Below are 16,010 nucleotides of genomic sequence, written 5' to 3' on the forward strand. Positions count from 1 at the left end.
ATGTTATGATGATGAAGATGAACATGTTATGATGATGATGATGAAGATGAGCATGTTATGATGATGAAGATGAGCATGTTATCAGTGAAGATGATGAAGATGAACATGTTATGATGATGAAGATGAACATGTTATCAGTGAAGATGATGAAGATGAGCATGTTATGATGATGAAGATGAGCATGTTATCAGTGAAGATGATGAAGATGAACATGTTATGATGATGAAGATGAACATGTTATCAGTGAAGATGATGAAGATGAACATGTTATCAGTGAAGATGATGAAGATGAGCATGTTATGATGATGAAGATGAACATGTTATCAGTGAAGATGATGAAGATGAACATGTTATCAGTGAAGATGATGAAGATGAGCATGTTATGATGATGAAGATGAACATGTTATGATGATGAAGATGAGCATGTTATGATGATGAAGATGAACATGTTATGATGATGAAGATGAGCATGTTATGGGGTCAGCTGCTATATAATGTGATTGTGAATCAGAGATCGAGTCTTACCTTGACGTCTCTGTGTATGACGTTGTTGTCATGACAATAGCGCAGGGCTTCAAGTATCTGTCGCATGTAGTGACTGCGAACACACACACACACACACACACACAGATTGAGCACAGGAAGCAGATGGGTTGTGTGTGATGTGAACAGGAAGTGATGCTCACCTGGACACCGCCTCACTGTAGACGAACCCGGCGTCGGCCCTCTTCACAATCTCGAAACACAGATCGGCTCCATCCATGCTGCACACACACACATCAGCGTCACACACACACATCAGCGTCACACACACATCAGCGTCACACACACACATCACACATTTTTGCGATATATGGGAGTTTTTGTGATAGACACAAGACTCAACAACATCACAACTGGTTAAAACAATATAGAATTCAACAGAAAATGTGTAATATAGAATTCAACGGCGTCAAATGTCTCAAGTTTTCTAATATGACTTTGACAGTTTTGAGTCTTTAGTTTTGAACTCAAGCGTCTCATAATGTGATTCTGTTTTTACTCATGTCAGACTGATTCACTTATTTTAATATGAACATCAGTTTATTTAAGTCCATCAATATCCACACTAAAGAAGAAGATAATCAAGTCGAATCAAATAAAATTAAGGACTTGTACAAAAATAGGAATCAGCACATGATTATTTCATATGTAAACTGTTTACTCATTAAAGCTCAGTTTAGTTGAATAGCAGCACTATGATGTGTAATGACTCATGTTGTGTTTGTGAGACTGAAAGCTCAGACGTACAACTCGAAGACCATGTAGAGCATCCCGTCCGAGCTGTAGGTCTCCAGCAGCTCCACGATGTGCGGGTGTTTGAGCATGTGACAGATGCTGGCCTCTCGCTTCAGGTCTGAGGAGGAGGAGGAGAAGAAGATCACGGACACACTCATGATCCTGAGGAAGCTCATTAACGACTCGGTATGAACATCAGTGTGGCCGGATGAACATGAGCCTGACGTCACCGAGATCACATGAGCTGCCAGCAGAGGGAGCCGCCGAGCAACTCGATCACACACACCGGGACTCGTGTGTGGGGGGGTGTGTGTGTGTGTGTGTGAGAGTGTGTGTGTGTGTGTGTGTGTGTGTGTGTGTGTGTGTGTGTGTGTGAGTGAGTGAGTGAGTGAGTGTGTGTGTGTATGTGTGTGTGTGTGAGTGAGTGAGTGAGTGAGTGAGTGAGTGTGTATGTGTGTGTGTGTGTGTGTATGTGTGTGTGTGTGAGTGTGTGTGAGTGAGTGAGTGTTTATGTGTGTGTGTGTGTGTGTGCTCTTACCCTCTGTGCTGAGTCCAGGGCTGGAGGTGAAACTCGCCACATCTACGATCTTCACAGCAAACTGCTGTCCAGTGTCTCTGTTGATGCATCTCCGCACCACACTGAACGGACCCCTGAAACACACACACACACACACACACACACACACACACACACACACCGTCAGCAGCAGTTAAGAGAATAAAGTCAGTTCTGTGAAGGTTTAAGACAATAACACCATTACAAACAACCTTTACTTGCATTATTTCCAGTCGTCTAGTAGAACTAGCACAAATGTTTGCAATAATTCTGATGTTTTAATGTTTCTGAAAGAGTCTCTTCTGCTCACCGAGGCTGCGTTTATTTGATCAAAAATACAGTAAAAACAGTGAAATATTATTATAATGTAAATCATCTGTTTTCTATGTGAATATATAGTAAAGTGTAATTTATTCCTGTGATCAAAGCATCATTACTCCAGTCTTCAGTGTCACATGACCCTTCAGAAATCACTCTAATATGATGAAGAAACATTTATGATTATTATCAGTGTTGAACACAGGTCAGATGTTTGTGGAAACTGTAATAGATTTATTTTTCAGGATTCTTCAATGAATAGAAAGTTCAGAAGAACAACATTTATCTGAAACAGAATCTTTTGTAACATTATAAAGTAGAGATGCTCTGACACTAGACTTCTGACACGGATTATTCAGAACATCTGCCAATACTGAGAGCTGGATTTTCTTGAGGAAAAAGAAATCTCTCCCAACTAATGCTGTAGAGTTTACAGGGAACCGTCTCAACTGATTAAATTAACAACAGAGCCCAAACTACTATATTCATCTGATGTTTATTTTCAGATATAATAATTACACTCAAATAAAGATAGACATGTTTGTATGCAACATAAGGTAGTTTTCATAAACGCTTGTCTTCATGACAACATTAATCCAGCATACTCCGCCCCCTTTTGATTGACAGGATATAATCGCCCCTGATCATCAGCTGTATTTAAACAACTGGCCATAGTAAAAATCTTTGCTTTGATTGGCCGAGACCGATTATTGGCCCATTCATCACTACAGGCCTATTATACATATCTGTACTGTCACTTTTGATCAATTTAATGCATCCATACTGAATAAAAGTATTAATTATTAATGATAGATGGATAATGCAGATCAGCAGTGAGTTACGGCCCATTGTTGTTAGAAGTTGTCAGTCTCAGTTCTGTTCTCCCAGTGTTCTGTTCCTCCTAGTTCGCTTCCTTGTTTGTTAGTTAGTTCCTGTTCCTGTTGAGTTGATCCCGACTCCTCCTGTGTGTTTAGAGCCTCAGTTCCTCAGGTCTCGGATCAGTCTCAGCTGTGTGCAGTCGTTCTCCTGTGTCTCTGCCATCAGTGCTAGTAGTGTAATTGTTAATCAAAGTTTTCTGTGTAATTCTCGTGACACGTGTGAAGAATCAGCAGATCCAGGTCATGTGACCGAATCATCACTGCACACACTGATCCACATCAGTGATGAACACGCGTCAACACACACACCTGTTCTCCGTTTTCAGTCATTTTTCTGAAATCTGTGTTTTAAGATCTAATATCATCACATATTTTCATATTTAATATTATGAAAAATAGTGGTAATCAAATGAATGCATAAAACTTTTTAATTAATCTTTAATTTAATTTGAACAATTACTTTCATTTTTTGTCAAACAAAGTTTTGCACAACAAAAAATTCAATATAAAATTAGATTTCAGTCACAATTTCCTCAAACTAAACTTTTATCTTGTTTAAACTTTTGTGTGTGTGAGTGTGTGTGTGTGTGTGTGTGTGCGTGTGTGCGTGTGTGCGTGTGTGCGTGTGTGTGCATGTGAATGTATGTGTGTGTGTGTGTGTGTGTGTGTGTGTGTGTGTGTGTGTGTGTGTGTGTGTGTGTGTGTGTGTGTGTGTGTGTGTGTGTGTGTGCGTGCATGTGAGTGTGTGTGTGTGTGTGTGTGTGCGTGTGTGCGTGTGTGTGTGTGTGTGACACGTGTTTTGAGTTTGTGTAGAAGAGCGAACTGAGACGGACTTCAGAATCACACAGCAGTCTGTAACATTCACACACACACACACGCGCACACACACACACACACGCGCACACACACACACACACACACACACACACACACACCGCTTGATTAAGTGTGCAGCTCTACGGCTGATTTATTCATCCAAAATCTGCCAACTTCTGAGACATTCTGTTATACTGTAAATCCCATTTTTATGCCTGGATTCCGACCGCGTTTCCGCATCACGGAAATCATAGAGCCCTAAAATATATACATATACATCTCACACACAGAGGGTTATTCTGGGAACGCCACAACCACAGTCTGCAAATTAAAGAACAGAGACACAGGCCTTTCACACACACACACACACACACACACACACACACTCACAGAGCAGCACGTGATGGAGGGAATCAGTGTGGTCACATGTGATGAACTACTGAACTCAACACTCAGTTTATTCTGCTAAAACAGGAAGTAAATGTGTTAATGACTTTAACACATTACATTCCTGAATCAGTGACGTGGGCTGGTCATGTGATCTACTGTCTGGTCATGTGATCTACTGTCTGGTCATGTGATCTACTGTCCGTGAGCATCAACACTGAGGCTGCGTCCGAAATCGAATACTTCCCTACTATATAGTATGCGAAAAACAGTACACGAGCAGAGTAGTATGTCCGAAATCATAGAATTGGAAAAACAGTAGGCGAGAAGTACCCGGATGACCTACTACATCCGGCGAGATTCTGAAGTGCGCATACGATGGACACTTTACTATCCCATGATGCCACGGGAGAGGAGTTGTCGTCGTTATATTGGAAAATGGCGGAAAACGGAGACGCGGCTGTTTTCAAGTGGAAGTACTTTACAACCTTTTTCTTTTACTGTCTATGTTTACAACACACTTTTTGTTTATTTGTGGTTAAATTGTATTCGTTTAACACCATATAAGTAAACGATTGACTTGTTAAAAGTTTAAATAATGTAAATCGAGGGTACAAGTTTGTGAATTGGCTGCAAAATGACAATTTTATCATTATTATTATTGCCGAACAGAACGAGCTAATGTCTGTCAGTTAACACTGTTTTATTTAAACAACGACGTTGTTTCTCAGTTAAATGAGAGGGTTACAAAACTTTTATTTTTTAATTTTACAACGATTTTATTTCTTCTTTACCAGTGTTGATATGTAATATGTGTTGGCTACAAAGCAAGCTACTGTTATCAAGTGTACCTCAACTTGTCCAACATTAATATTAATTTAATAATATAGATTGACCATGGTTCATCACTAATGTTAAATTCTGTGTTGGTTTTGCAGGGGCTGATGACCACACCTGTGTTCTTATGGCTAATGGAAGAGAGGAAAGAAAAGAAAGAGCGACGAGAGAGAGAGGAAAGATTCCTTCAGCTTTTAGAAATTGCTAAAAAAAAATTATAATAAAGAAAACAAATGTTACACACTCTCTTTCCATTTATTTGTTAGTAAGTTCATTTTATAATGCTGTTTTAGCAAGTTTTATTACAAAACACTTAATTCCCAGGGATTTACAGTAGTTAGATTGTCAGTTGTAAAGTATTTAATATGTGGCATGGAGTAATTCATATTTTTAAAGGGTGTTGTGTGTGCACTTATTTTGTGACAGATTCCAGATGTTTTTTGAAACAAGCAAATTGCAGGTATATCTGAAAAATATGAGTGCCACACTGAAGAGAAATATCCACATACCCCAGACACCTTTAAAATGTATTTGCTTTATTTTTGTATATTATTTAACTTTTAAATGGATACAGAATACAAAAGTTTAAAATAAAATCACAAAACTTTGGCAAAACTTTTTTTTATTAAAGTGTCATCTTGAGGGAAGAAAGTGAACGTCAGCAGCTTCAGTTAGGGAACCTTCACAGGTTTCTAAAGATCTAAAGGGACTTTCTTACTAACAATCTCATTTGTTGGGCATCACTTTAAAATAATTTAAAATCTGTTTCTTTAAAAGCATGTGTACAAGATGAGAACTTTACACCCTGGGCAATTTTTGGATTTCCACTTGAATTTTTCCTACCTAAATTTAAAGTAAATAATTTGTAAAAAATTAAGCTCAAATATGTGATATGTAGCTAGAACACCAGCACCTCGATGTCCTTTTTTTCCACCCATGGTCGCAATCAGTGACTGGATGGACTACCGTGAGGGGTGGAGGTCAGCTCCATCTTTAAAATATAGATGAAGAATTGGCGTTGTAGGGCTCACAATCTGTAACGTGTTCATAGTTTATTTTAAAATACGATTTGAATCGACAAGACACTTGTTTTCTGTGTTGGATTATTTATATGTATATGTATTATATGTATATGATCCATTTCTTATATGTGTGTGTATATATATATATATATTATATATATATATATATATATATATACACACACACACACATATATATATATATGAATACTTAAGATGTAAAAGCCTCTAAGTGCCATCTGGAATTTTCTTTTAGTTTGATTATTTTTATCAAGCTTGTATGTTTATGTTCAGTTATTTCACTTTAATGGCAATGAAAAGGACCTATTAATTGTCATTAAAGTGAAATTACTGAACCTAAATAATACAAGTTTGATAAAAATGCTCATTTTAGAAGAATTCTTTTCTTTTACGTCTTAAGTCTTCATACATGAATGAATGTGTGTGTGTGTATTGTATCTGACCTCAGTGTGTTACCCTATTGTTCACTGTGTGTGTATATATATATATATATATATATACACACACACTGTGATATTGCCATCCATGAATGAATCGACAGAGATAAACACACGCATATTATTGATTCATTCATGTTTATTCATTGATGGCACTATCACAAGCAAATAAATTACTTTTTCCTTACCAAAAATCAACCTGGTGCAGTCAGTGGAACGGGCTCTTTAAATTTTCGCGCTGATGTGAACGCGCATGTTACGTGACAATACCAACATGGCGCTTGTAGTACGTCCGGACTCCATTCATACTACCCATATTCATACTATATAGAACGTACTTTTTTAACGGTCGCGAAGTACGTTCTAATTTAAATGTAGTACCTATTCACAAAGTATGCGATTTCGGACGCAGCCTGAGTTAACAGCTCGTGTTATCTTGTTATTGATCCAGACGCCCTGACCCCTGACCTTCACTAGATGAACATGTGACCGGTGTCACTTATATAATAAATATATAAATAAATAGTAATTATTTACCCTAACCCTAAATAAATACTAAATAAATGGTAAATATAGTAAATAAAAACTAAATTAATATAGTGAATAGTAAATAAATACATACATAAATAAAAGTAATTATTTACCCTAACCCTAGTAACTAATGAATGCTTAATAAGGTGGATGGAGGGAGGGATGGATGGAGGGAGGGATGGATGGAGGGAGGGAAGCTGCTGACACACACTCCTGCAGACACACACACACACACACACACACACACTCCTGCAGACACACACACACACACACACACACACACACACAGACACACACACAGACACAGCGAGCACCTGCTGAATCCCTTATAGGCGTCAGTGGAAACACTTACAGTGATGCTTCAGATTAACACAACAACATCTTCACAGGAGAGAGAGAGTGTGTGTCGGACCTCAGAACATCCGGAACAGAGGCGCTCACACACACCTGCGAGTGTGAAGAAACGGCTCACACACACCTGCGAGTGTGAAGAAACGGCTCACACACACCTGTGAGTGTGAAGAAACACTCCTCAGCAGATTCCCAGTGAAACCAGGGCGTCCCAGAATGCCTCTGAGCGGAGGAGCGAGGGCGTGATCAGGCGGTGTCCCGCAGTAAATCAGGAGAGCTCCGCTACACACGAGCACAAACTCAGGCGACTTCAGGGACCCCATAAAGCACACGGTAAAGTTACAAACTCTCCCGTGGTTCAGTCTGGATCTCCACACTAACACACCGTGGCCGTGTGTGTCCAGGCCGTGTCCACACTAACACACTAACGTCTGAAAACACTTCTCTCTCTCTCTCTCCGTTTTGTTCTTCCGTCCACAGAGACTTATTAATGAAAACGCTCTCCAAAGTGGACAAACTTGAAAGTGCAGTTTTGGTGTTGTAGTGTGGACTGTCAAACCGGTGGACTGTTGTAGTGTTTAGTCATGTGACGCATATTGTACCAATAGATATTCATGTTTATACCGGTATTGTGTGTGTTACGTGCCGTTCACTTTCACACTGTTGATGTCACACTCTTCATATCTCAGTCCTGCACAGAGGACAGAACTCACTCACATCTGCTGTCCCGCGGAGGAACATTAGCGCTCGCGCTTCAGACACAGCGAGTGAGAGCTGGACGCATCGGCGAACGCGGAGATATTCTGCTAAACACAATGATCCTGTCTGAAGAATTGCCTGATAACTTTATTCAGGGTTGCTGCAGACTTCTTAAAGTCAAATTTAAGGCTTTTAAGACCTGAAGAAATCTAAATTAACACTGTACATTAGGAGTGCGCAATATTTACATAAAAATATATCTCGATATTTTCAAAGTTTTGTTGATAATAATAAAATGATATTTTACTGATTGTGTTTTTGCACTGGTACCCTGGCTGGTTTAGGCCTGTGCTAATATGCTGCCGCGAATGACGCGAATTGTCACGTGAACAAGCAAATCCACAAAGATAGAATAACAAAAAAAGAATACATTCGCTAATTAGATAGTTTTAATTTGGAAAGCATTTAGATACGTCTAAGTCAAAGTGTCATAAAAAAATTAAGACCTTTCATAAGTAAAAATAAGACTTTTTAAGACTTTTTATGCCATTAAATTTTTTTAAATTGCCATAAACCCTGTTTATGTTCCCGTCTGCATCAGCGAGCTTCTGTGAGGTTACGCATGTGCAGTGAGGGGGAATTTAGCGTTTTCAGGCGTTTTCCAAGAGTTTCTCATCCACACTGAAACGTCGGGAAAGCCTGAAAACGCTAGCGTGGATGAACACGCGACCCACCGCACGGAGAACCGGGAGAACAAGCAGACAGACCGAATTACAGCAGCTGCAATTACAGCTGGAGTCGGAGAGGGAATGATTCTAGGAATAACATGGAAAACATCCCAGCGGATGAAACTCCAGGCCAATACTGGACCGCTGGTTTCAACTTTCAGCGGTTTATTTATGGACAATACAGTTCAGATCTGAAGTCACATGACCCACTGACCACTGAGCCGAGGAGCCATTACATCACAGTCCAGCAGAATACACAGATTCCAGACAATAATCATCTCACACACACATTACAACTGAGTCCCCCCAACTATCCAATCCAGGCAATCCAAACCTGTAAGCTGTTGTGTTTCTGTCGCTCTCACATGTCAATCATCCACCACTGTAAAACAGTACAGCAGAATCTTGCCCCTTCTCAACATGGTCCGTTATAACATCATAACGAGCCGCTCAATCTGACACGATGAAATATGGATGAGCCAAAGCTAAGGTTTTTTTTTTTTTGAGGTGTAGTATCAGCTTTCACATATTGAATTATTAATAAGAGGCCTGTGAGGGGCCAATCACACGCGAGCCTGTGAGGAGCCAATCACACACGAGCGTGTGAGGAGCAAATCACGCACGAGCCTGTGAGGAGCCAATCACGCACGAGCCTGTGAGGAGCCAATCACGCACGAGCCTGTGAGGAGCCAATCACATGTGAGCCTGTGAGGAGCCAATCACATGTGAGCCTGTGAGGAGCCAATCACACGCGAGCCTGTGAGGAGCCAATCACACGAGCCTGTGAGGAGCCAATCACACGCGAGCCTGTGAGGAGCCAATCACGCACGAGCCTGTGAGGAGCAAATCACGCACGAGCCTGTGAGGAGCAAATCACGCACGAGCCTGTGAGGAGCCAATCACGCACGAGCCTGTGAGGAGCCAATCACATGTGAGCCTGTGAGGAGCCAATCACGCACGAGCCTGTGAGGAGCCAATCACACGCGAGCCTGTGAGGAGCCAATCACACACGAGCGTGTGAGGAGCAAATCACGCACGAGCCTGTGAGGAGCCAATCACGCACGAGCCTGTGAGGAGCCAATCACGCACGAGCCTGTGAGGAGCCAATCACATGTGAGCCTGTGAGGAGCCAATCACATGTGAGCCTGTGAGGAGCCAATCACACGCGAGCCTGTGAGGAGCCAATCACACGCGAGCCTGTGAGGAGCCAATCACACGCGAGCCTGTGAGGAGCCAATCACACGCGAGCCTGTGAGGAGCCAATCACACGCGAGCCTGTGAGGAGCCAATCACGGGTATTTTAGGGCTGGGTATTGATATAAATTTCACGATTCGATTCGATTCGATATGATATAGATTCACAAGCATGCGATTCAATTCTGCTTCAAATAGATTGGATCTGATTATTTTGGACAGTATAAAGGTGCTCCGATTGATCGGCGTCAATCGTTATCGGCCGATAATAGCTTTATATAGTGTGTTCTAGGGCTGTCACTTCATATCAAGCAATGTATTCGAATATATTCGAATATCTACGAGTAAAATGTAAAATGAAGTTAACGAACAACCTCGATCCATCAGGAAACGCCACATGGTCGCTGACCGGTATAATAATCCTCCTGGCGCCGGGTCTGAGTGAGGAATGTACTCTCTTACCTTTGTTCTTTGATTAACATTAATGACACTTTAAGACCAGCCACTGCGGACAGAGACGCGATCTGACACACGTCGCATTTTCTCACATCTCTACGTTCATTTAAGACTTTATTTAAATCATTTAAGACCGCTCTAATGAGGACACTCGACAAAACGGACATTTGGTATAATTTGTGTGTTGTGGTTTGTTCAAGCCCGAAAGAGAACTCGATACTGACACGCGTCTCTTCTGTGGGTCGTGTGTGTGTGTGTGTGTGTGTGTGTGTGTGTGTGTGTGTAATACTAATAGGCAGGAATTACAGCGCAGTCTCTTTAGTCTTGTCGTTATCTTCCATTTTCAAAACAGGCTGGCTATTGGCTATTATTCGCTTGATCTGGTCGTGGGCCTACGCTACGATACGTTTAGAGCGGCCGCTACTGGATGAGATGGCAAACAATAAAATAAAAAGCAAACGGTCTAATCATAGACTGTAAAAAATGTGCAAAACATGGTAGTTTAAAAACCGGATAATTTATTTATAGTTCGATTTCGGATATTTCACATCATGTTCGAATGCATATTCGAATATCGAATAAAAAGTGACGGCCCTAGTTTGTTCTATATAAATAATGGTAATAGCTTTATATAATGTGTTCAGGTTCATATCATATCATATATCTGTGTTCAGACACAATCAGACACAACACCTCTGAGCAGAAACATGTTTGATCTGATGTGTGTGTGTAATCACTTGCTCTCACATCACAGTTGTATTGTATATACTATGAACTTACAGTAAAGTTCAGAGGTCATGAAAACAGACTCTGTTCTGACTGGATGATCTGCGTCCTCTTATAATCAGACGAACACACGCACGAGACGCTGGGATTCTCATGAACTAGGCCTAATATTACTGGGCAAAGGACAGATTCACTATATTAATAAACGTACATTCTTAAAAATAAAGTTTCCAAAAGGGTAGAAGAACCATTTTTGCTTCCCTAAAGAACCTTTCAGTGATCAGTTCTTAAAAGAACCATTTTAATAATCTCAAGAACCTTTTTCCACTAAAGAAGCTTTTTTTGGAAATATCCACTGGATGTTAAAGGTTCTTCATGGAACCATCAATACAAATAAAGAGACTTACTATTTATTGAATATCAATAAATCTATTTATCAATTGAATATTGCTGCTGTTCAGCGACAGGGACTAAAAACACTGTAACCCAACAGAGATTGGCCTGCACCAATCAGGCTTCAGGAAACCTCCAGGAATCCATCACTTCCTGTCAAGAGAGCTCATTGATCACATGATCAGCAGCATTAATCCTGATCAGCTCTACGAACAGCAGACACATCGAATCAGGCCTAAACCACCATCAAGTCTGTTCAGTCCTGCACTGCATCATGGGACGTAGCTGACGCCAGGTTCAGTCCTGCACTGCATCATGGGACGTAGCTGACGCCGGGTTCAGTCCTGCACTGCATCATGGGACGTAGCTGACGCCGGGTTCAGTCCTGCACTGCATCATGGGACGAACGCTGACGCCGGGTTCAGTCCTGCACTGCATCATGGGACGTAGCTGACGCCAGGTTCAGTCCTGCACTGCATCATGGGACGTAGCTGACACCGGGTTCAGTCCTGCACTGCATCATGGGACGAACGCTGACACCGGGTTCAGTCCTGCACTGCATCATGGGACGTAGCTGACACCGGGTTCAGTCCTGCACTGCATCATGGGACGTAGCTGACACCGGGTTCAGTCCTGCACTGCATCATGGGACGTAGCTGACGTCGGGTTCAGTCCTGCACTGCATCATGGGACGTAGCTGACGCCGGGTTCAGTCCTGCACTGCATCATGGGACGTAGCTGACACCGGGTTCAGTCCTGCACTGCATCATGGGACGTAGCTGACGCCGGGTTCAGTCCTGCACTGCATCATGGGACGTAGCTGACACCGGGTTCAGTCCTGCACTGCATCATGGGACGTAGCTGACACCGGGTTCAGTCCTGCACTGCATCATGGGACGTAGCTGACGCCGGGTTCAGTCCTGCACTGCATCATGGGACGTAGCTGACGCCGGGTTCAGTCCTGCACTGCATCATGGGACGAACGCTGACGCCGGGTTCAGTCCTGCACTGCATCATGGGACGTAGCTGACGCCAGGTTCAGTCCTGCACTGCATCATGGGACGTAGCTGACACCGGGTTCAGTCCTGCACTGCATCATGGGACGAACGCTGACACCGGGTTCAGTCCTGCACTGCATCATGGGACGTAGCTGACACCCGGTTCAGTCCTGCACTGCATCATGGGACGTAGCTGACACCGGGTTCAGTCCTGCACTGCATCATGGGACGTAGCTGACGTCGGGTTCAGTCCTGCACTGCATCATGGGACATAGCTGACGCCGGGTTCAGTCCTGCACTGCATCATGGGACGTAGCTGACGCCGGGTTCAGTCCTGCACTGCATCATGGGACGTAGCTGACACCGGGTTCAGTCCTGCACTGCATCATGGGACGTAGCTGACGCCGGGTTCAGTCCTGCACTGCATCATGGGACGTAGCTGACGCCGGGTTCAGTCCTGCACTGCATCATGGGACAAATGCTGACGCCAACCAACACGCCACTGACATCAATCATGAAAGTCACTGAGTTCTTGTGTTGTCGTGATTGATCTCCGTTTGGTTGTGATCATCTGAAGTTCAGTTCATGAAGTCAAACTCAGAGAGTGTGCGTGTGTGTGTGTGTGTGTGTGTGTGTGTGTGTGTGTGTGTGTGTGTGTTTGAGTGAGACTTGGGCACACAGATATGCCCGATAAATACACAGTAATTTACACCAAATCAAAACATTATTATTTTGAATAAAGAAATAATTTTTTTAAGAATATTAGGGTTATTTAAATATGTCTAAGCTTTACTTCTTCCTCACTCATTACTGTAATTCAGTATTCCGAACTCAACGCTTTTATAAATTAAAGGCAGCACAACAAATGCTACTAAGATTAAAAAAATTAATCGGACTGGTTTCGTGGTGTAGACGGTCATGTGATGGAGTGTGTTCAAACACACTCTCCGTCTCCTGACCGAATGCGGGAACGTTATGGGAAGAGCGCAAGCCAGACGGGATTAAACTCGACTGGAGACACAAGTCTGGTTTGAAGCTGCGTTTCCATTACAGATTTGCGCAAAACTTTTGCGATATTTTCTAAATGTCGATTAAAAACTATTGCATTAACCGATGTTATGCAACTAAAACTTTTTTTTTTCCTCTCACAAGAAGTCATTCCAAATATAATGGCGACGGATGTTGGTAGGTTTATGTATATCTCAGTCACTGCACTAGTCGTTATTATTAATGGCGTATGTGTGATATCCAGCATCAAGGAAAGGAAAGACTCTTATCTTTGGCGACTGTCGTTGCTATGCAACCATGAACAGAGGCGCGTCTGGAAAAACGAGCGCGACGCGCGCCTACATTTGAAATAGGGCTGGGCGATAAAACGATAACGATAATTATCGCGATAGAATTTTTCTCGATAAAACGATATCAAGAGCTCGATAAATGTTCGATAATGTTTATGCGGCAAAAAAAGCGGAACGAAACTCATTTGAACCGCGCCACACGGACCCTTTATCCGCTCGGCTCAAAGTCCAGACGGCAGCGCAGCGCGAGCTCACTAGCAGAAGCGTTTACTCTGATCGCTCTCGTCACGAGATCCAGTGAGAAGCGCTTGAGTTCAGCGAAGAACACACGTCTCCGTGATTTAAACCAGTTTAAAGGCAGATGAAACAGCTCTGACTAACAGGAGAAACACTGAGTGCAGCGATACAGTCTGAAGGCTTTTCCATCTACAAATTCCCATCATTTACCATGGATTTACTGTAACGTTAGCCTAGTCATATCAACTGCACCTAGGGTTGCAAAGGGGCGGAAAATTTCCGGTAAATTTCCATGGGAAGTTAAGCTGGGGAATTTTGGAAATATTCATTACCACGGCAACCGCTTGCGCGTCCACTCTGAAAGTAACTGTACACATAAGAGACGGATAGATACATTATTTAAGGTTATTTCTATTCGTTAGAATATTGATATATGAACTTGTTGTCAAGTAAACCCCGTTGCGAGCATGTGCGTCTCTCTAAACTTTCAGTGTGCTGCACTGCTCTAGTTGACTTCTGCACCTTCCCCCCCGGGGGACGTTCATCACGTTCATTTTGAAAACGTAATTCCTTTTGTGGATCTTCTTGGTCTTTCTTCATGTTTCTTTGACAAATATCAGTGTCTCAGTCTCACGCACGCTGCACGCGAGTTAACCACGCCTACTTATTTACATGTTGCGGTATACACGGAATAAAAAAATCTGTTACGGTTGACATTTTCTTCCACGGTAACGATATATACCGTCATACCGCCCAGCACTACTTAGTTATGTGGTAAATAAAGTTATGCTAGCTTATTTAGCATCTAACTTATCAGCTTGCTATCTACTAGATGAATACATTTGTATGTGATATTTGCAATTTAAACATTTAATAAATATATTTCCCCATAATATCATCAGAACTTTGTTTAGTCCACAGGCTCAGATGTGTGCCTTCAATAGTCTTGTGCTTTGGGCTTCTGTACATGTGATGGAGGCGTGCCCAGTGCCAGTAGGGGGTGTGGTCTCAATAGTGCACAGTGCCAGTAGGGGGTGTGCCAGTAGGGGGTGTGGTCTCAATAGTGCACAGTGCCAGTAGGGGGTGTGGTCTCAATAGCCATGCAGTGAGCAGTGTGCTATGTGCATGTGATTGAGGAATGGCATGGATATTCAAGTGTATTTGAATGGCATCTGTTTGTTTTAGTCAAGATTATGCTAAAATATACTTTCCTCAACTATATTTAAGTTCCCTATGAAGAGCCAACCCTCAACTTTGAAAATTCCCAGTTTATTCCCGTTTATTCCCATAAATTCCTGTTAATTCCCTTAAATTCCCATTAATTCCCATGGAAAGTTTCCATCTTTGAAAATTCCCATAATTTTGCAACCCTAACTGCACCATGAAATGTGGGATATACATATTGAATTGTATTACATTATTAATGTAGACGATGTATTAAAGGACTGATGGAATATAATTACAGTATTTAATCATGTATTTAGGCTACTGTTTTTCATACAAATACCATAGAAACAATAAAGTTACATTTTGCCATGATGAGGTTATCATGATCTAAATGCATGATACTGGATGACCAATGGTTCATTTTAATAAAACTCAAACAGTCAGAATATTACATTTTACCAAATAAAAATTAGCACATGCAGAAACTAAGAAATTAATTGTCCAATAAAGATATTTATTTTGTTAAGGAAAAATGACAAATGTTTGAATGTTCTACCTCAGATTTGTGAAATGTTCACCAGTTTGGCAAGTGTTTGTCCTGATGTGTTCTGACAATAAAGAGTAGTTTAAAACCACAGTTAACGCTCTGGTTTCTACAACTTTCACTTAGGAGCAAAAATCT

At 41.8% G+C, this 16,010-nt stretch overlaps 1 protein-coding gene across 14 annotated transcripts in view; it reads right to left on the bottom strand.

Moving 5' to 3' along the window:
* Positions 1-16,010, bottom strand: part of caskb (calcium/calmodulin-dependent serine protein kinase b) — a 74,605-nt gene that overhangs the window by 53,495 nt on the left and 5,100 nt on the right. For all 14 annotated transcript variants that reach the window (XM_079883088.1, XM_079883082.1, XM_079883089.1 and 11 more), the window contains exons 2-5: positions 1,817-1,929; positions 1,291-1,396; positions 687-764; positions 526-598 (exon numbers count right to left, since the gene is read on the bottom strand). In XM_079883088.1, the coding sequence (XP_079739214.1) occupies positions 526-598; positions 687-764; positions 1,291-1,396; positions 1,817-1,929 (370 nt within the window). The remainder of the gene's footprint in view (positions 1-525; positions 599-686; positions 765-1,290; positions 1,397-1,816; positions 1,930-16,010) is intronic.

Source organism: Squalius cephalus, assembly GCF_949319135.1.
Source record: "Squalius cephalus genome assembly, chromosome: 10".
NCBI classification, from domain to species: Eukaryota; Metazoa; Chordata; class Actinopteri; order Cypriniformes; family Leuciscidae; genus Squalius; species Squalius cephalus.